This window comes from Neomonachus schauinslandi, chromosome 8 (genome assembly GCF_002201575.2).
Source record: "Neomonachus schauinslandi chromosome 8, ASM220157v2, whole genome shotgun sequence".
Lineage (NCBI taxonomy): Eukaryota > Metazoa > Chordata > Mammalia > Carnivora > Phocidae > Neomonachus > Neomonachus schauinslandi.
In genome coordinates, this window is record NC_058410.1 from 55036908 (window position 1) to 55058854 (window position 21947).

The 21947-nt window shown below is 39.7% G+C and overlaps 1 protein-coding gene across 1 annotated transcript in view; it reads left to right on the forward strand.

The window, feature by feature from the left end:
• Positions 1 to 15639: 15639 nt before the first annotated feature.
• Positions 15640 to 21947, forward strand: part of LOC110583178 (prolyl endopeptidase) — a 180045-nt gene continuing 173737 nt past the window's right edge. Inside the window, exon 1 of the mRNA XM_044917365.1 lies at positions 15640 to 15765. Within this exon, the coding sequence (XP_044773300.1) occupies positions 15667 to 15765 (99 nt within the window). The 5' untranslated portion in view covers positions 15640 to 15666. The remainder of the gene's footprint in view (positions 15766 to 21947) is intronic.

The window sequence follows — 21947 nt, forward strand, 5'->3', positions numbered from 1 at the left end:
CATGAGAGGGGGGAGGGTCGGGAGGGTCAGAGGGAGAAGCAGACTCCCTGCCGAGCAGGGAGCCCGATGCGGGACTCGATCCCGGGACTCCAGGATCATGACCTGAGCCGAAGGCAGTTGCTTAACCAACTGAGCCACCCAGGCGCCCTCCCTCATTTGTTTTTTAAACCATCCTATCTACTAAAAAAAAATTTTAATCTGAGAAACCTAGTTGTTTAAAAAAAAAAAACAGTATTACAACAACACTACAGATTTGTTTGACAGAGTCATTGTTATCCATCTTTTGAAGGAAGGCAAAATAAACTGTCAACTGAAGATACATTTAAAAGTTCAAAATTTCAGATCCTTTAAAGGAAATGCAAAAACTTTCATCTCTGTTGCTAAAAGCAAATCTAATATTCAATAGGAAACAACAATTAGGAGAACAGTTGAAAATTGTGTATAACTGTATTCTAAAAACTCACCAGTGGTCTAATTATTATAGGTTAATCCTGAGGAGAATGCCCATAGGTAGATACAAATGTCTTTTTACTTTTTCCCTACTTGAATTTTGCAGCAGGAGTGCATTAAATACTGCAATATCCAATATACCTGATGAAGAAATGAGGCCAGCTCGACCAAACAGGATCAAACATTTAAAGCATTTTCCCACAGGGGCTAATTATGTACTTACATATGAATTCTTTTTAAAAAAGGCTTTCAGGAATAAATAGATGGGGTTTTTTTTAATATTTTCAGGTATGCTAACAATAGCAAAATTCTCACTTCCCTGATTTCTGAGAGTCCTAGAAAGTGCTTAAATTCAAGGACTTGGCACTCAGTACAAGTACCACACTTTTCTAGACATCACTAAACCACTGGATTTGAACAATAGCTGAACTCTCGGTATCATTATAATGTTATCATTGTAACAATTATTATTCCTCCGGCTGAAAGTGATGAAAACCCAACTCAAAAGCGACTAAGGCAAAAAGGGAATTTCGTGGTTTCTGTAACTAAACTGTCCAGGAAAGACTTGATTCAGGATTCGAACAATGTCACCGGGAATCAGTTTTTTCCTTCACTAGGCTCCATTTCTCAGTTTGGGCTCCATTCTTGGGTCACATATGGCTTCGGAGGACTGACAGGACTCCAGGACTCCATTCTTTGGAAAGGTTTAAATCTATATAAAGGAGCAAACATCTTTGTCCCAGCATTCTCAGCAAAAGTCCAGCATTTACTCTGATTGGTCTGTCTTCAATCATGCATTTGCCCCTGAGCCAATCACTATGACCACAGGAATAAAAGTTAAATTCTGGCTAATGTGCTGTACCTTTAGGACCCTACCACAAAATTAGGGAAGGAGTGGGTTCTAAACCAAAAGATGCGATGCCGGAAGGAATGGAGTGGGGCAAGGAAAGGTAAGGTTATTGACTTGTTCGAAACACTAAGCAAATGTGTAGAAATTATAGGAATCTCTATCAGAAAGAGAAATTATGTTCAAATCACTTTGGTTCTTTGAACCTAAGTGATACTTCTATTTCACTTTTGATTGTGAAGACGGTGAATTCCATCAACACTGAAATGTGCTATTTGGCGAATCCTAAAGATTTCACTCACTCTCAAACTATTTTGGAGCTGTTGCATACACACAGTTCCATCATATCGCAGATATCCTTTAGATGCACAGCCTTCAAGCACCTTTAGACTACGTGGAAAGAGGTTTCTTGCATAGTCAGCCCCTGAAAAAACCCATAAAGGAGGCTATTGATGCAAAGCTCTATGGATTAGGTTCAACACCTTGAGTTACGTGGGAAATGAACAGGAGTTGGGGGCAGCTGAGGGAACACAGGTGTGGCATGCCCAGAGGAACCCACATACTTGAGTCGACAGGCAGCCATATTCTATTCAAGCCCTGTTCCCCGGGTGGTCCAGCTAACAAAGCTTCCTGTCATAAACCTATCGCTCAGTACAAGGCAAGTGTATTGTGAATGCCAGGTTCAAAACAGTTCATTGAAAACTTCTTGGTGAAGTAATTAAAGCAGGCCAAGCTTTGGGAAATCCTCCAGGAGGGAGCTCATTTTGAGAACAGCTTTCCAATTCACATGTTTCCTAAGCCAAGGGTAAACTTAGTTCAGATGAATAACACACACACATACACACACACACACACACACACACACACACCATGAACTGTGGGATTAAAAAGCAGAATTGAGGTCAGGGTGAGACCACAGCAGAAGTGAATTGGCTTAAAGAAAACTAGAAATTTGGTCTCCAAAACCTTCTGTTTATAGGATTGTTTTGCTTGATTGCCTCTACTTGCCATCTCCAGATTCAATCTATACTAGAAAGATTGCAGGTGACGTTGCCTGTCTACCAGTTACACAGCTCAGCTTTTTTCTTCTTTGGGCAAAAACCAAAAAAAGAAATTACGTGTGTTTCAAATGAATGAAAGGCAAGCAGAATTCTATCTCCTGCAGGGCTGAAAACAAAACAAAACAAAATGTAGTCTTTGTGGGATGCCTGGGTGGCTCAGTCAGTTAAGCATCTGCCTTCAGCCAGGTCATGATCCCAGGGTCCTGGTTTCGAGTCCCACATCGGACTCCTTGCTCAGCAGGGAGCCTGCTTCTCCCTCTGCCTGTGCTGCTCCCCCTGCTTGTGTTCTCTCTCTCTGACAAATTTTTTTTAAATGTAGTCATTGTTCCTACACAGTAAAGCACACACATCCACCATCAGTCCTACAGACTGTCCTTTGCCTTAAGTCAGGTGATCAGAAGGGATCATTTTTCAAATTCCCTTCCAATTCTATTCGATGTGTTTGTCAAGTATGTTTTACTTTTCTCAGCTTGCAGAAATTGCCTTCGTGGTACTTTATCAGTCTCTCGTGATTCTGCTGTAACAAAGTACCACACATTTAGTGGCTGAAGACAACACGAATTTATTCTCTTAGAGTTCTGGAGGTCAGAAGTACAAAATCATTTTACTAACCCAAAGACAAGATGTTGGGGGGACTGGTGCCTTCTGGAGGCTCTGAAGGAAAAATCCGTTTCCTTCCTTGCCTTTTTCAGCTTCTTGTGGCCACCTACATTGCTTGGTTCGTGTCCCCTTTCCCCATCTTCAAATCACATCTCTTTCTCCTCTGGCTCTGACTGGTCCTGCATCCCTCTAACAAGGACCACTATGATTACAGTGGGCCCGCCTGGATAAACCACAATTATCTCCCAAATGGAGTGTTAAAATAATCATATCCATAGGGCGCCTGGGTGGCTCAGTCGTTAAGCATCTGCCTTTGGCTCAGGTCATGATCACAGGTCCTGGGATCGAGTCCCGCATCAGGCTGCCTGCTCGGCGGGAAGCCTGCTTCTCCCTCCCCCACTCCCCCTGCTTGTGTTCCCTCTCTTGCTGTCTCCTTCTCTGTCAAATAAATAAATAAAATCTTTAAAAAAAAATAATCATATCCACAAAGGCTTTTTTTGCCTTGTAAGTCAACATTCACAGGTTCCAAGGATTAGGACATGGACATATTTGGAGTGCCACTCTTCAGCCTGCCACAGTTCTTCAAAGAGCTGGGTTCGGGTCATTCTATGACATTGTTCTATGCTTTCAATCTTCAGAAAGGCCCACGTGCACTAAATACTGCTGGGAACTGTAATATCTTCAAAATAATAGGGTATAGTTTATGCCTTTGAAGAGCTTTAATCAAGTTGAGGAGACATACTCATCAGCCAGTTAGAGATGTATTTTTTTAAGATTTTATTTATTTATTTACTTATTTCGGGGGGTGTGTGGCAAGGAGCAGAGGGAGAGGGACAAGCAGACTTGGTGCTGAGCACGGAGTCCAATGAGCTGGGGCTCCAGCTCACAACCCTGAGATCATGACCTGAACTGAAATCGAGAGTCAGTCGCTCACAGGACTGAACCCCCCTACATGAGATGTATTAATAATAAATGGGAGTGATACGCAAATGTTATTGAGCACCCACCGTGTGTCAGGCCCTATATAAGATGCTGGATATGAAAGGATGAATGAGTTATGGTCTCTACCCTGAATCCAGAGAGTAGAGACACATGCAGGGGAGAAAAGTCTGTATTTACAGAGAAAGACTGCGGTTTTACACCCACAAATTATCTTATAGGTTGGCTTGGTATGATGGAAAAACAAAATCAAAAACAAAAACGGTGGATTGGCATAGTCCCAGAATCTGGGCTTTTCCAGAGACTTTGCAAAAATGAGCTGTGTATCCTTGGAAAGATCAATTTGCCTGTCTGATTTGCTCTGGGGTTTAGCAACTTGCTGGTTTTATGAGACTGAATTTTCTGAATACTTTCAGAATTTTGATGAAAAACTGTTGTCAGGCCTGAAATTGATGGAAAATACAACCCTAGGAATTGAGAAGCTAGAGGAAAGGATTCAAGATTATTCAAAAACTAAAAATAAAAAATAAAGGAAGACAACAGGAATTGTTACTGAGATACTGAGGTAGTAAAGAACAGGGTGGATTCATAAAGATTGAGCCTTATCAAAAGCATTGCCTGTCCACCCATGATAGAGCTTGCTTTTCTGGAATGACCAGCGTGTCCAGTTTGGCTTTGCTTGGCTATGGCCATAATCCACAGTGTGTGGACTTAACTCTATAAACTTCACACTCCTGATTGTTGAGATAGCTGAAGAATTTAAGAGGTCATTTGTTCCCTGAGGATCAAAGTTAACTCCTGCCTGAAAGCTGGGACTTCCTGGCATGGAGTACAAAGTTTTCTGGCTAAAGCCTGAATATTCCCAAATATTGATAAGGAAAATAATTAATTTTAATTCACGTATTTAAATTTATTTTTAAAATAATCTCCCAATGGGGGAGAGGGGCTGTGAAAAAATATATCTTGATCTCTTCTGATGTGAAAAGTAACCCGCTGTATGCGATGCTTATTCTATAGTGCAACGTGGTTAACTTTCCAATAACCTAAATTTAAAGTGTCTCTGAGCCCTTTTTACTCTCTCTGAAGTAGAGTTTGGGGTGAATATCAGTGGAAAAAAGAGGCCCTAAAAATAAAAAGGGAAATCCTTTCTCACAAACAGCCCGAGGTGAAACAATACTTGTTTTTCTCCTGGAGGGTGAGGAATAGCTGGCTCCTTCCAGTCTTGCATTCTGAGTTTTGAAAAGCCGCTGCTGTTGGTTGGTAGCATTAATGTGCTTCTGGAGAAAAATAAACAGCTTTCCACTGAACTGGTGACATTTATGGAAAAGGTAAAGTGGGGTTCTTTTTAGCCTCCAGAGTGAAAGGAGAAAAAAAAGAAAGAAAACCTGTGCATTTGAAGGAAATGATATCACTTATAAATGGTGTGTTCAGGGAGTTTCTGAGGGGGCCAACAGAAATGATGTGTCAGCTCACAGATTTTATTTTTACCACAGTTGTAGAAATTCAGAAAGTACAGATTTTACTGGAAAAATAAATACAAATTAAATGGCTGTGGCTGACCTGGGCACACCGTCTTTTTCCACTCATCTCCTGGGAACAAGCTACTAGGCATTAGGTGGGGGTGCAGACACAAAGCAGCACAGTTTCTAGTGTAAAGAGATGTGGAATAAATCCGCGTATGGTTTGTTGGCTTCTTACAATGCCTATTGCAAACCTGGAATTGACAAGCCTTCAACACAAGGCCATTTTTTGTTTCAGTACAGTCAAGGTCTGTTTAAAAACACAGCCTTGGAGTACAATAAATTCCCCCACTTTCCCTAATGGATTTATTCTCTTAAGTCCTTTATGTAAGAAACACTACACCATTTGAACCAATGACATGAAACTGTTGAAGAGAAGATTTATTCACTTCACAGGTTAATTCATGAAAGTGTGGGTCTAATTGTTGCATTTGGCAAGAGGAAATACAACATTTGAACAGTGCTACTCATTTCCTTTCGAAACAGTGGGTTGAAATGGATTTATATTTTGCAGCCCCACTTTTCATTTCATGGGATTTACACCCTGTTCCTAGAGCAATCAACAGCCTGTGATTGATGGCGGTACCAATTAATTCAAGTGGTCTTTTCCCACGAGCGTATAGAATTTGCCATGACTGCTCACACAATTTACTTTTATGCTCCAGACTTTTCTCCATCGTTTCTTCCATAGCCTTATCCTGAGGTGTTTCTAGGACCAAGCACCTACATGTAGGACTCCTGGCTAACGTTCAATAGTTCATAAAATTGACATTGCCTGCTTATGTATGCTAAAAAGATATCCTATTTCAATATTCCTATATGCAACTTATCTTAAAATGACTAGGGACACAAAAAGGTTTTAAATGGGCACTTTTTAGAAGTTCTGTCCTGGATTACAAAGTTCTGTCTCCATCAACAAATACTTACTGATATGTAAATGCAAGGAGGTCTTTCCCATGTTTATACTAATGTTTACCATCTGCCAAGCACTTTTGTATCCATTGTGTCATTTGATCCTAACAACAACCGCAGAAATTGGAACGGGCAATATTATTATCCCCATTATATCCATGGAAAAAGATAGAGGTTAAATGTCTTGCCAAAGGTTGCACAACTAATTACCAGCAGAACCAGATCTTCTGGCTTCCGGGACAGGGCCCGCCCACTGCACCAGGGGGTACAGGTTCTATCCTGAGGAACCTCCTCTGAGACCACCTAAAAGTTACACGTTACAGGGGAGCAAAGCAGCAGGCCTGCCACACCCCACTGTGAATTCCCTCAGAGAAAATAAGTCTTGCTTTTATCTGCTTTATGTGTCGAGAAACTGGATACATTTTTATTTGAACAAGATTTACGGCAAGAAAAAGAAAGAAAAGGGGCGCCTGGTTGGCTCAGTCGTTAAGCGTCTGCCTGCGGCTCAGGTCGTGATCCCAGGGTCCTGGGATCGAGCCCCGCATCGGGCTCCCTGCTCGGCGGGAAGCCTGCTTCTCCCTCTCCCGCTCCCCCTGCCTGTGTTCCCTCTCTCGCTGTGTCTCTCTCTTCAAATAAATAAATAAAATCTTTAAAAAAAAAAGAAAGAAAAAAGTGTCAAACCGCTGCAGTTCCCTGTGTACCACGCTGCCTTAAAAGGACTGGAAAATACTGGCACAGTGACAATGTTAGTTCAGTCATGTTTCTCTAGTACCAGTAACTGGACTTAATCAGTTTGAGAGACAAAAGCCAATTACAACAAACAAAAATATCATCAGTGTCATTCTTAGAGCATTAAGAACCTAGTTATCTGTTATTAGCATATGAGCAGGCACCTGGGTGGTTCAGTCAGTGAAGTGTCTGACTTCGGCTCAGGTCATGATCTCAGGGTCCTGGGATCGAGCCCTGTGTAGGGGTGTCCACTCAGTGGGGAGTCTGCTTCTCCCTCACCCTCTGCCCCTCCCTCCGCTCATGCGCGCGTCTGTGCGCGCACACACACACACTCTCTCTCTCAAATAAAATCTTTTTAAAAATACCATATTAGATAATTTTTAAACTATAAGTGGACCTTCTAGACACCTGTCCATTAATAATAGCAAAATAGGTATTTAGATGAACACAGAGATCTGGCAATAGATGTGAGTCATACTGGATGAAGGCAAAGAGGATGTGGTAGACCTTCACTGTTGTCTTCTTTCAGGGTACTATGCTGACCATTTATCACTCAGGCCAGTCCTGGGCCTCTTCAGCATGTTGTATTCCAAAGCCATTGAATAGTTTGCCTTTCTTTCTTCAAGAGAAATTTTCTGTGGTGTGCATTAAATCAGTGGGTCAATTAGATTTAAAAGAGATAATACATACACGGGGGCCTGTCCAGTCACGAAGGAGGAAAGGTATGAGTCTGGGGCTGCTGGTGGTCCTCATGCCTCTCTCCCCCAACACACAGAGAGAATCTCTTTTCACGAGGATGGGGTTCTGTGGGGCTCAGTCACTGGGAATCTGACTATGATGGAGAAGGGGACAGGGACTTGCAACCACCAGCATATGGATCTTGGCAGACCATGCTCATACCTAAAGTGCCCAAGTAGTACCCCAACCAGCAGTTTTGCTCATCTGCAGAACCAAGTCAGGGGCAAACTCTGGCCAAGGAACTCAATGGACTGCAGATCTGCCTGATGTGGATCCTTAAACAGGAGATTTGGCAGTCTGAGAGCCCAGTTTGCCCACACCCAGGCAAGAAGCTGAATCATAGCCCCACCCACTGCAGAGAGTGCCTTTCAGCCTCATTTGAGCAGAAAAGCTGGTGATGACTCCTGGAACCTGTTTAGCCCAGCAGCACTCAAGCTGAGAGGCAGGCAGTCAGAGCCAATATTTGCAGAGCAAAGCTAGTGGCCCTGCTTGGTCAGAGAAATTGGGATGCAGGTCGGCTTGAGTTGAGACAACAAAGACCTTTACCGGTTTTAGAGCTGCTTCTCCTGATGCACTAGGGCAGAGAATCTAATTCATGGCCCTACCCATCACTAAATACAGCCTTTAGCCTATCCAACTAGGAAACCTAACCAGAGCATACAGGAAACTGTGTACCCATTCAATAGCCCTACACAGAGTGGCACTTGAACAGAGAACACAGCCTGTGATTTCCCCTGCCTGCAGAGCAAAACCACAAGGGAAAATCCTGTAGTAATTACAAAATAGAACATGATAAATAAGTCAAAGTGTACTAATACCAAAAGACATCAAAACACAAAAAAGACAGCATGATAAGAAACAAGGAAAAATAGGTCTACAAAACACCAGAAAACAACAAAATAGCAATGGTTAGTCCTTACTTATCAATAAACTAACTAAAAGACACAGAATGACTGGATGGATTAAAAAAAAAAAACAGGATCAAACAATATGCTGCCTACAAGAGATTCACTTTGGCATCAAAGACCCACATAGACCGAGAGTGAGGGGGTGAAAAAAGACATTTCAGGTAAATGGTAACAAAACAAAATAAACAAACAAACAAAAACACAAGGGTAGCTAAACTTATATCAGACAAAACAGATTTTGAACTAAAAATGGTAAAAAGAGACCAAGGCCCTTATATAATGATAAAGGGGTCAATACATCAAGAAGATATAACAATTACAAATATTTATGCACCCAACATTGGAAAGCCAAAATATATAAAGCAAAAACCAAATAGAACTAAAAGGAGAAATAGAGTACAGCAATACAATAATAGTTGGAGACTTTAATACCCCACTCTCAATAATGGATAGATCATCCATACAGAGAATCAATAAGAAAACAGCAGCTTTGAACAACACTGACCAAATTGACTTAACCAAAACATAGATAGAACATTCTATCCAACAGCAACAGAATATACATTTTTCTCAAGTGCACATGGAACATTTTCTAGGATAGAACATATGCCAGGCCACAAACAAGTCTTAGCAAATTCAATAAGATTGAAATCATGCCAAGACATTCTTTGACCACAGTGACATGAAAGTAGAAATCAATAACAAGAGGAAAACTGGAAAACTCATGAACACATGGAAATTAAACACCACCATACTGAACAACCAATGGATCAAAAAAGAAATTAAGGGAAAATTAAGAAGTTTCTTGAGACAAACAAAAATGGAAGCACAATATACCAGAACTTGTGGGGTGCAACGAAAGCAGTTCTACAAGGGAAGTTCATATCAATAAATGCCTACATTAAGAAGCAAGAAAAATGCCAAGTAAACAAACTATCTCTTTGCTTTAAAGAACCAGCAAAAGAACAAACTAAGCCCAAAGTTAGGAGAAGAATGGAAATAATAAAGATTAGAGCAGAAATAAGTGAAATAGAGCACAAAGACCTAGAAAAAATTAATAAAACAAAGAGTCAGTTCTTTGAAAAGGTAAACAAAATTGACAATCCCTTAGCTAGACTAACCAAGGAAAAAAAGAGAGCACATCAAATTGACAAAATTATAAATGGAAAAGGAGACATTACAACTGGCACCACAGAAATTAAAAGGATCATAAGAGGCTACTCTGAACAACTTAATGCCAACCAACTGGACAACCTAGAAGAAACGGAAAAGTTCTTAGAAACATAAACTTACCAAGACTGAATCAGAAGGAAATAGAAAATCTGAGTAAGCCAATTACTAGTAAGGATATTAAGTCAGTAATAAAAAATCTCCCAACAAAGGAAAGCCCAGGACCAGATAGTTTTACTGGTGAATTTTACCAAACATTTAAAGAAGAATTAGCACCAATCCTTCTCAAACTCTTACAAAAAAAATTGAAAAGAAAGGAACATCCCCAGACATATTTTATGAGACTATCTTTCTGATAACAAAATTAGAAACAGACACTACTAGAAAAGAAAACTACAGGCCAATATCCCTGATGAGTATGGATGCAAATATTCTCAATAAAATACTAGCAAACCAAATTCAGTAGCACATCAAAAGGATCATTCACCATGATAGAGTGGGATTTATCTCTTATATGCAAGTATGGTTCAACATTTGCAAATCAATCAATCCAATACATCACATTAATAGAATGAAAGACAAGAATCATGATCATATCAATAGCACAGAAAAAGCATTTGACAAAATTCAACATTTATTTATGACAAATATTCTTAATAAATTAGGCATAGAAAAAACATATCTCAACATGATAAAGGCCATATATAACAAGCCCACAGCTAACATCCTACCAAATGGTGAAAGATTGGAAGTTTTTCCTTTAAAATCAGGAGGGGGATAAGGGTCCCCACTCCTATTCAACATAGTGTAGAAGTCCTAACTAGAGCAATCAGGAAAAAAATAAAAGATATCAGAATTGGAAATGAAGAAGTAAAATTGTCTCTATTTACAGATTACATGATTTTAGATAGAGAAAATCCTAAAGACTCAATCAAAAAACTCCTAGATCTAATCAATGAATTCAGTAAAGTTGCAGGATACAAAATTACCATACAAAAATCAGTAACATTTCTACACAGTAACAATGAATTTTCTGAAAAAGAAATAAAGAAATCTATCTCACTTCCAATAACATCAAAGACAATAAAATACTTAGGTATAAATGTAACTAAGGAAGTGAAAAATCTCTGCTCTGAAAGCATCAAGACATCGATGAAAGAAATCAAAGACACAAATAAATGGAAAGGTATCCTATATTCATGGATTGAAAGAATTAATATTGTTAAAATGTCAATACTACCAAAAGCCAGTGCAATCCCTATGAAGATTCCAATGCCATTTTTTGCAGAAGTAGGAAAAACCTAAAATTTATATGGAACCACAAGAGACCCCAACTAGCCAAAGAAATCCTGAGAAAGAAGAACAAAGCAAGAGTCACACTTCCTGATTTCAAACTATAATATAAAGCTACAGTCATCAAAACAGTATGGTACTGGCATTAAACACAGACAAAGAGGCCAGTAGAATAGAATTGAGAGCACAAATATAAACCCTGACATATACAGTCAACTAATTTTAGGGGCCAAGAATACTCAGTGGAGAAAAGACAGTCTCTTCAATAAATGGTGCTGGAATAATTGGATAGTCCCACGTAGAAGAAAGAAATTGGACCCATATCCTACACTCCTCACAAAAATTAACTCAATATGGATTGAAGACTTGAACGTAAATCCTGAAACCATGAAACTTTTCAAAGAAAGGAATAAAGCTCCTTGACAAGGGTCTTGGTAATGATTTTTTGGATATGACACCTAAAGTATAAGCAACAAAATAAAAAATAAGCAAGTGGGACTACATCAAACTAAAAAGTTCCTCACAGCAAAAGAAACCATCAACAAAGAGAAACAAAGACAACCTATGAAAAGGGAAAAAAAAATTGCAAACCATATATCTGATAAGGTGTTAATATCCAAACAATATGAAAAACTCATAAGCTCAATAGCAAAAACAGAACAAAACAAAACAACAACCCCAAATAACCCAGTTCAAAGATATACAAAGGACTTAAATAGAAATTTCTCCAAAGAAGATGTACAAAAGTTCAATAGGTATGTGAAAAGATGCTCAACATCACTGGTCATTAGGAAAATGCAAATTAAAAACACAATAAGATACCATCTCACACCTGCTAGCATAGCCATCATCAAAAAGACAAGAGTTAACAACTGCTAGCATGGATGTGGAGAAAAGGGAACACTTGCACACTCTTAACAGGACTGTAAATTGGAATAGCTGCTATGGAAAACAGTATTCAGGATCCTCAAAAAATTAAAAATAGAACTTCCATATGCCCCAGCAATCTTACTTCTGGGAATATATCCAAAGGAAAAAAACTAACTCAAAATGATACTTGCACCCCCATATTCATAGCAGCATATTATTTACAATAGTCAAGACATGGAAACAACCTAAGTGTCCATCAGTGGGTGAATGGATAAAGAAAATAAGGTGGGGGGGGGGGGGAGAAAAATATGGTAGATATACACAATGGAATATTATTCAACCATAAAAAATGAGGAAATCCTATGATTTATGACAACATGGATGGAACCTGAAGGCATTATGCTAAGTTAAATAAGTCAGACAGAAAGACAAAAACTGTATGATCTCATGTATCTAAATTTTTTAGATTTGTGGAATCTAAAAAAAAAAACAAACTTATAGAAAAAGGGATCAGACTTGTAGTTCCCAGAGGTGGAGGATGTGGGGAGGAAAAATTGGAGGAAGGTGGTCAAAACGTGCAAAATTCCAGTTATAAGATAAATGAGATAAATAAGCACTAGGGGTGATGTACAACATGCCATAACTAACACTGTTGTCTGTCACATAGGAAAATTGTTAAGGTAGTAGATCCTAAGAATTCTCGTCACTGGAGAAATCTTTTTCCTCTTTCTCTTTCTTTTGTTTCAGTGAATCTATATGAGAGGATGTTTGCTGAACCTATTGTGGCAATCATTTCACAATATATGTAAATCAACCCATCATGCTGTGTGCCTTAAACTTATTCAGTGATATATGCCAATTATTTCTCAATGAAACTGGAAAGAAAGTTTTTGCATAAATATGAATCAATACAAAATAAGGGAATGACCAATTTGGGGTATGATGTGTTAAGGAAGTTTTTAGGGGAAGTAGAATTTGAGCCAAGGTCTAATAGGAAATACAGTGATGCAATAGATTGCCAAAGAGAATCTTTTTTTTTTAAGTAATCTCTACACCCAACATGGGGCTTGAACCCATGACCCTGAGATCAAAAGTTCCATGCTCCACTGACTGAGCCAGAAATCTAAATAAAATTTTATAGGGAAATCCAAATAAAAGTGTATTGTTTAAAGGAATACAAGGAGAAGTTGTATTTTCATTTTATCTCTGTGGTAAGATTAATTTTTTAAAGGGTAGATGTATGCTAAGTACGAAATCGTTTTTTCGGATTTTCTCTAGTAGCACTTGGGCAGAACTTTTATGTGTGTGTACGGGGTAGGGGTGCTTTGTGTGAATGCTCCTGGTGTCCCTTCTGTCTAATCAGGCTCAAATTTCATGAGGTTTGAACTAAGAAGAAAGTGATATCAGCTGGTCATAAAGCAATTTTTATCTAAAGAAATTATATATGATCAATATGCATAAATACTTGCTTAAGAGTGGAAATTAAACATATTTCTAAGATCTTTTTTAGTAGCTTTTATTCTACCCCACCCATACATTTGTTGGAAAGAAATTAGAAGGTTAAGAGCATGGCTTTGGTGCCAGGCAGACCTGGTTAACCTCTGAGGCTGTTTCCTCATCTGTGAAATAGGAATAATAGTATGTATCTCATAGAGTTCAGTGAATACTGAGTGAGGGAATGTGAGTAAAGATTTAGGATAATGCTTGGTACATACTTGGTAGGGACTTCTGTAGTACCTTACTTATGATCAGTGGTCCGAAGTCTTAAATGGATACTAGACTCACCTGGAAATCTTTAAAAAAGGAGGTGAGGGATGGGGCACCTGGGTGGCTCAGTCAGTTAAGCGTCTGACTCTTGATTTCGGTTCAGGTCATGATCTCAGTGTTGTGAGATCGAGCCCTGTCCAACTCCGCACTGGGTGTGGAGCCTGCTTAGATGCTCTCTCCCTCTCCCTCTGCCCCTTCCCCCTCCTCTCTTTCTTTCTCTCTCCCTCTTTTATATATATATATATTGATTTGCTGGTTGGGGAAGAGGCCCAGGCATTGGTAATTTTTTAAAGCTCTTGAAGTGATGGCAATGTGTAACCAGGGATGAAAATCACTACCTTAGTCTTTGGCATCATCAATACCTACAAACCCTCCATAGTCCAGTTTTAAGCTTCTCATTCTCTATGCAATACCTCCTTACTTTCCAGCTCACTCTGATATCCCAATAAAAGATTTTTCAACTCCATGAGGACCCAGTAATTCTATCACCTTAACACTGATCCTCCCCATCCCACCAACCTTTTATTCTCTCCCTATTTAGCTTAAATTCCATGGTTCATCATTAAAATTATTCACTTACATATTTTCTCAGCTTCCTTGGCCTCCTTCATTTCAGTCACCCCATCTGGTATGGTATCTGAGTCTTCAAAGACAGCTCCCAGTGAAACATACTTCCCAGTGTTCTGTACCTTCCTCCCACAGTGAACCTGGCTGATATGTGGCTCACCTTAAACAACAGAACACAGTGTAAGTAATACTGTGCTGGACCAGGCCTAAGACTTAAGAAGGACTGGCAGCTTCCTACTTGCATTTTGGGGAGCCCTAAGCTACTAATTGAAATTCATCTCCCCTGCTGAATTTCACCTTGCTGGTGCTCCATGGAGACACCACATGAGGGGGTCATATGGAGAAGAGACTCCTGGCAGAGCCCAGCCTTGCAGTTGTCCCTGCCAAGGCACCAGCTCAGTTGAGGCCCAGATGATAGCAGCTTTGGCCAACACCGTGTGATGCAAAAGAACAGCATGGTCAAGCCACATAATTAGGAGAAAGAATGCATTGCTGGTGCTTTAAACCATTAGGTTTGGGGGCTATTTACAATGCAGCAATAGACAAATAGAAATTTGTTCCTACACATTTTGTGCTGACATGATAGAAACCCTAAAATTTGTGGCATTGTCCGTGGGACCATACAGAAGGTAGAAGAGACTTAGCAAGACTATTAGTGAAGAATGGAAGGTCAGTGAAGAAATTGCTATTGGGTACTGGAAAACCAGGGACCTGGGTTACATACTAGCCAATCAGCTGCAAAAACTGTCACCTGTTTTATCAAAAAACTAGAAAGGGTAGTTAATGAAGGATTAATCTGGATAAGGAGATTTCCAAGCAGAATAAGGCTTTTGTCCAGTGAAGTGGGTTATAATGTGATCATTTTAAAACCCACCAAGTTTTTAAAAGAATTATATCAGCTTGAAATGAAAGGGACAAACAGTTTAAAAGGAAAACACACTTTTGGCCCCTAACTTATAAAACAGACAAGAATCAGGCTGAGATGCAAACATGGGCCATGTCTTATGGAAAAGAAAAGATGGTCTTTGTGTAGCCAAAGAGTTCAAAGAAGACAATAAAGACCCAAGGAGAACTGGTCCCAGAGAACAAATTTCTGCCTCAGTAAATATCTTTTCCTTGCCGCTGGAATAGAGAAAATTGGTGGTATGTGCCCCGCTGGATTTCAGAATTGCTATGGACCAGTGACTCCAACTCTGCCAGTTCCAGGCCTCAGACTTAAAAAGTACTAGCAGCTTCTACTTTTCCACTTTTGGAGCCCTGACCTGCCATGCAATAAGACTGACTACCTGCTAGAGATGGCAGGTGCAATAGAAAAGGCCCTGAGACTACACAGAGACAGAAAAGTCCAGGCATCCCAGCCCAGTCTGCCAGCCATCTTGCCAAGATACAGACATGTGAGTGAGCTATTGTGGACATTTCAGCCCATTCAAATCCACCATATTATTATAGCCCTGCCTGATACCTTGTGAAACAGAAGAACCAACAGGTCAAACCATAGACTTGTGAAAAATTCACAAATTGTTTTAAAATTACTGTGGCTGGGGATTTGTTATACAGCAACAGATAACAGAAACACCTCAAATTCTAATCGAATGCAACTCTTTTATTATGCAAATATAGCAGAGGTACACTCAACAGAACCCTATTGACTGGTCCTCACTTAAATCATAACCAAAATTTCAAGTGGGCTCTTAGGGAAACTGAGTAATAATACGATGTGTCCCTAGTCCATGCACTCACTGGCCTACACCATTCTCTTTCTTATGTTTTTCCCTTGCCTCTTTCAAATAGTACATGTCTCATCCTCCATCCTCACTCTCCATTTATGACCTTTGCTCCTTCCTTAACTCTTAAAATAGAAGCTATATAAAGCTTCCACAAACTCTTCATCTTTCACCTGTCTACACTTGGGACCATCTACTCTGCCTTGGCTTCTGGATAAATGGTCTATGTTTCTATTTAGTGCCAAGCCCTCCACTTTTGTACTAGATTCCATTCTTTAACATTTTAGCACCTCTTTTCTCTGCTTCATCAATTTTTCCCTCTCTACTGGATCAGTCCCATTAGGAAAAAAATTCTCCCATCTTAAAGCCTATCTTTCTCTTGATCCCGCTTTCCCATCCAATCCATTGACATGTCAATGCTCCCTTTATAAAATCCCTCAAAAAGTTGTCTCAATAGGCGCCTGGGTGGCTCAGATGGTTAAACGTCTGCCTTCGGCTCAGGTCATGATCCCAGGGTCCTGGGATCAAGTCCCGCATCGGGCTCTCTGCTCCTTGGGAGCCTGCTTCTCCCTCTGCCTCTCTCTCCCTCTCTCTGTCTCTCATGAATAAATAAATAAACTCTTTAAAAAAAAAAGTTGTCTCATTTCTTTTCACCTATTCTTTTCAAAATTCACTCTAATAAGGAATTTACTCCCAACCGCTTCACTAAATCATCTGTAGAGTCACTGATGACCTCCCTGTCAATGGAGAAGTCCAAAAGCCAATTCTCAGTCCTTATTTTATTTGAACTATCAGCATTGTTTGATATAGTTGATACTTCCTTTTCTTCTATTCACCATCTTTACTTGATTTCTGGGACACATGCTTTCTTGGATTATCATCATTACCCTAGCCGCCCCTTTAAGTCTCCTTTACTGGCTCATCCTCATTTCACAATATCCAGAAGTTGGAGTTGGACTGTTTCATAGCTTGATCCATAGACTCTTCTCCACACACTTGTTTATATCATCCAGTCTCATGACTTCAATAAACCATCTATATGCTGCTATTGACCTCAAATGTATATTTCTACTCCTAATCTCTCCTTTAAAATCCAGATTCATACCTGTTCCACTCAACAGTGGACATCTCAAATGTAACACGCGTACAGTGAACTCCTGTCTTTGTTTCTCATACCACACTAATTTCTCCCTCTCTCTCTCTCTCTCTTTTTTTTTTTTTCCTAATCTTAACTGTGTACTTCCAGTTACTCAGGCCAAAAACCTTAGAGTCATCCTTAACTCTTTTCTTTCTCTCACAGTACACATTCAGTCAAATACTATTGACTCTACCTTTAAAATATGTTCAAAATGGGGGCACCACCTGGGTGGCACAGTCAGTTAAGTTTCCAACTCTTGGTTTTGGCTCAGGTAGTGATCTCAGATCATGAGATTGAGCCCCAGCTTGGGTTCCATGCCCCGTGCAGAGTCTGCCTAAGACTTTCTCTCTGCCCCTCCTCACCCCCACACTTTCTCTTTCTTTATAAAGATTTTATTTGTACTTGCTTCTGCATAGAATGCTCTTCTTCTAAATATCTTTATACTTGCTCCTTCATCTCCTTCTACATTCAAAAATATACTTACAGTGAAGTTAGCCCAGATAATATTTTCTAAAATCTCCAAGCATTCATTAATACTCATTTCCCGTTTTATTTTTGTCTATAGCAATCATACCAGTTATGTGTACATATAGGAAATTTTTGTTTCCTAGCTCTGCTAAAATGCAAGCTCCACAAGAGCAGGAATTTGTCTCCTTTTTATTCACAGTTGTTTCATTGTCAAGAACAGTGCCTAGCACATAGCAGATGTTTCTTGAATGAATGCATGAGTAGCTAATAAAAATACAAATTCTAGAGCTGACACACTCAATAACATGGATGAACATCAAAAACATTATGCTGAGCTACAGAAACCAGACGCAAAAGAGTACACACTGGATAAATCCATCTATATAAAGCACTAGAAAAGACAAAGCTAATCTATAATGACAGAAAACAAATTAGTGGATGCCAAAGGCTAGGGGTGGGTGAGAAAATTGACTGGGAATGGATACAAGAGAACTTTTGGGGTTGTTGAAAATGTTTTTTATCTTGGCTGTGCTGGTGGTTACACAGATATATATATTTGTCAAAACTTTTTGAATTTTACACTTAAAATGGCACATTTTATTGTATGTAATTATATGCCAGTAAATTTGATTTTATATATTTGTATTTATAAAAACACAAATTCTATAGTTAGGACCATATGTCATCAGGGTGAGTAAGAGAATGCCAGAAATATGGAGTCTATTTTTTTTTTATAAAGGTTTTATTTATTTATCTGAGAGAGAGAATGGGAAACAGAGAGCATGAGAGGGGGAGGGTCAGAGGGATAAGCAGACTCCCCGCCGAGCAGGGAGCCCGATGCGGGACTCGATCCCGGGACTCCAGGATCATGACCTGAGCCGAAGGCAGTCGCTTAACCAACTGAGCCACCCAGGTGCCCCAATATGGAGTCTATTTTTGTCTTTGAGGTGATATCAAATGAAAAACAAATGAACCTCACCAATAGTTAAGTATAACAAACACAGTATTTAGAGAGCACCACCTAAATTATCTTTCCCTCATTGCCAATGTAAGGAATGTGTTATATCCTTAGGAGATATTAGCCAAATGTGTCATGCCACAGGTGTAGTTCTTCAAATTTTTTTTTTCTTTCAGCAAGATTCATTCATTTCTCTTTCTTACTTAATAGGATGTGTAACTGAATGTCTATTAATATAAAGCCAGCATGGGAGGAGGTGCATCTCTAAAGACAAGGAGGCAGTACAGTGCCCTGTAGATCACTCCATGTCCTAACAGGAAATTCACAATGGGAATTTTTTTTTTGTAGTTTTTAATTTTATTATGTTAGTCACCATACAATACATCATTAGTTTTTTTTTTTTTTTTTAAGATTTTATTTATTTATTTGAGAGAGAGAGAATGAGAGAGAGCACATGAGAGGGGGGAGGGTCAGAGGGAGAAGCAGACTCCCTGCTGAGCAGGGAGCCCGATGCAGGACTCGATCCCGGGACTCCAGGATCATGACCTGAGCTGAAGGCAGTCGCTTAACCAACTGAGCCACCCAGGCGCCCCATCATTAGTTTTTGATGTAGTGATCCATGACCCATTGTTTTCGTATAACACCCAGTGCTCCATGCAGTACGTGCCCTCCTTAATACCCATCACCGGGCTAACCAATCCCCCCTCCCCCTCCCCTCTAGAACCCTGTTTGTTTCTCAGGTCCATAGTCTCTCATGGTTCATCTCTCCCTCCAATTCCCCCCCCCAATTTTTCCCTTCCTTCTCCTAATGTCCTCCATGTTATTCCTTATGTTCCACAAATAAGTGAAACCATATGATAATTGACTTTCTCTGCTTGACTTATTTCGCTTAGCATAATCTCCTCCAGTTCCATCCATGTTGATGTAAAAGTTGGGTATTCATCTTTTCTGATGGCTGAGTAATATCCCATTGTATATATGGACCACATCTTCTTTATCCATTCATCTGTTGAAGGGCATCTCGGCTCTTTCCACAGTTTGGCTATTGCGGACATTGCTGCTATGAACATTGGGGTGCATATGGCCCTTCTTTTCACTACATCTGTGTCTTTGGGGTAAATACCCACGAGTGCAATTGCTGGGTCATAGGGTAGCTCTATTTTTAAATTTTTGAGGCACCTCCACACTGTTTTCCAAAGTGGCTGTACCAACGTGCATTCCCACCAACAGTGTAAGAGGGTTCCCCTTTCTCCACAACCTCTCCAACATTCGTTGTTTCTTTCCCTGTCCATTTTGGCCATTCTAACTGGTGTAAGGTCGTATCTCAGTGTGGTTTTGATTTGGATTTCCCTGATAGCTAATGATGATGAACATTTTTTTCATGTGTCTGTTAGCCATTTTTATGTCTTCTTCAGAGAAGTGTCTGTTCATCTCTTCTGCCCACTTTTTGACTTGATTATTTGTTTTTTGGGTGTTGAGTTTGAGAAGTTCTTTATAGATTTTGGATACCAGCCCTTTATCTGTAGTGTCATTTGCAAATATCTTCTCCCATTCTGTGGGTTGTCTCTTTGTTTTGTTGACTGTTTCCTTTACTGTGCAGAAGCTTTTTATCTTGATGAAGTCCCAAAAGTTCATTTTTGCTTTTGTTTCACTAGCTTTGGGAGATGTATCTTGAAAGAAGTTGCTGTGGCCGATGTCAAAGAGGTTACTGCCTATGTTCTCCTCTAGGATTTGGATGGATTCCTGTCTCACATTGAGGTCTTTCATCCACTTTGAGTTTATCTTTGTGAGTGGTGTTAGAGAATGGTCGAGTTTCATTCTTCTGCATGTGGCTGTCCAATTTTCCCAGCACCATTTATTGAAGAGACTGTCTTTTTTCCATTGCATGTTTTTTCCTGCTTTGTCAAAGATTATTTGACCATAGAGTTGAGGGTCCATATCTGGGTTCTCTATTCTGTTCCATTGGTCTATGTGTCTGTTTTTGTGCCAGTACCATGCTGTCTTGGTGATCACTGATTTGTAATATAGCTTGAAATCGGGCAACGTGATGCCCCCAGCTTTGTTTTTCTTTTTCAACATCTCCTTGGCGATTCAGGGTCTTTTCTGATTCCATACACATTTTAGGATTGTTTGTTCCAGCACTTCGAAAAATGTCATTGGAATTTTGATCGGGATGGCATTGAAGGTATAGATTGCTCTGGGTAGCATAGACATTTTAACAATGTTTATTCTTCTGATCCATGAGCATGGAATATTTTTCCATCTTTTTGTGTCTTCTTCAATTTCTTTCATGAGTGTTTTGTAGTTCCTAGAGTATAGATCCTTTACCTCTTTGGTTAGGTTTATTCCGAGGTATCTTATGGTTTTTGGTGCTATTGTAAACGGAATCATTTCTCTAATTTCTCTTTCTACAGTTGCATTGTTAGTGTATAATAAAGCAACTGATTTCTGTGCATTGTTTTGTATCCTGCCACATTACTGAACTGCTGGATGAGTTCTAGTAATTTGGGGGTGGAGTCTTTTGGGTTTTCCACATAAAGTATCATGTCGTCTGCGAAAAGAGAGAGTTTGACTTCTTCTTTGCCAATTTGAATACCTTTTATTTCTTTTTGTTGTCTGATTGCTGTTGCTAGGACTTCTAGTACTATGTTGAACAACACTGGTGAGAGTGGGCACCCTTGACGTGTTCCTGATCTTAAGGGAAAGGCTCTCAGCTTTTCCCCATTGAGGATGATATTCGCTGTGGGTTTTTCATAGATGGATTTTATGAGCTTGAGGAATGTTCCCTCTATCCCTATACTCTGGAGAGTTTTAATCAGGAAAGGATGTTGTATTTTGTCAAATGCTTTTTCTGCATCAATTGAGAGGACCATATGGTTCTTCTCCCTCCTCTTATTAATGTGTTCTATCACATTGATTGATTTGCGAATGTTGAACCACCCTTGCATCCCGGGGATAAATCCCACTTGGTCGTGGTGGATGATCCTTTTAATGTATTGTTGGATCCTAGTAGCTAGGATTTTGTTGAGGATTTTGGAATCCATATTCATCAGGGATATCGGTCTGAAATTCTCCTTTTTGATGGGGTCTTTGCCTGGTTTGGGGATTAAGGTAATGCTGGCCTCATAGAATGAGTTTGAAGTTTTCCTTCTGTTTCTATTTTTTGAAACAGCTTCCGTAGAATAGGTCTTCTTTGAATGTTTGGTAGAATTCCCCAGGGAATCCATCAGGCCCTGGACTCTTGTTTTTTGGGAGGTTTTTGATCACTGCTTCAATCTCGTTACTGGT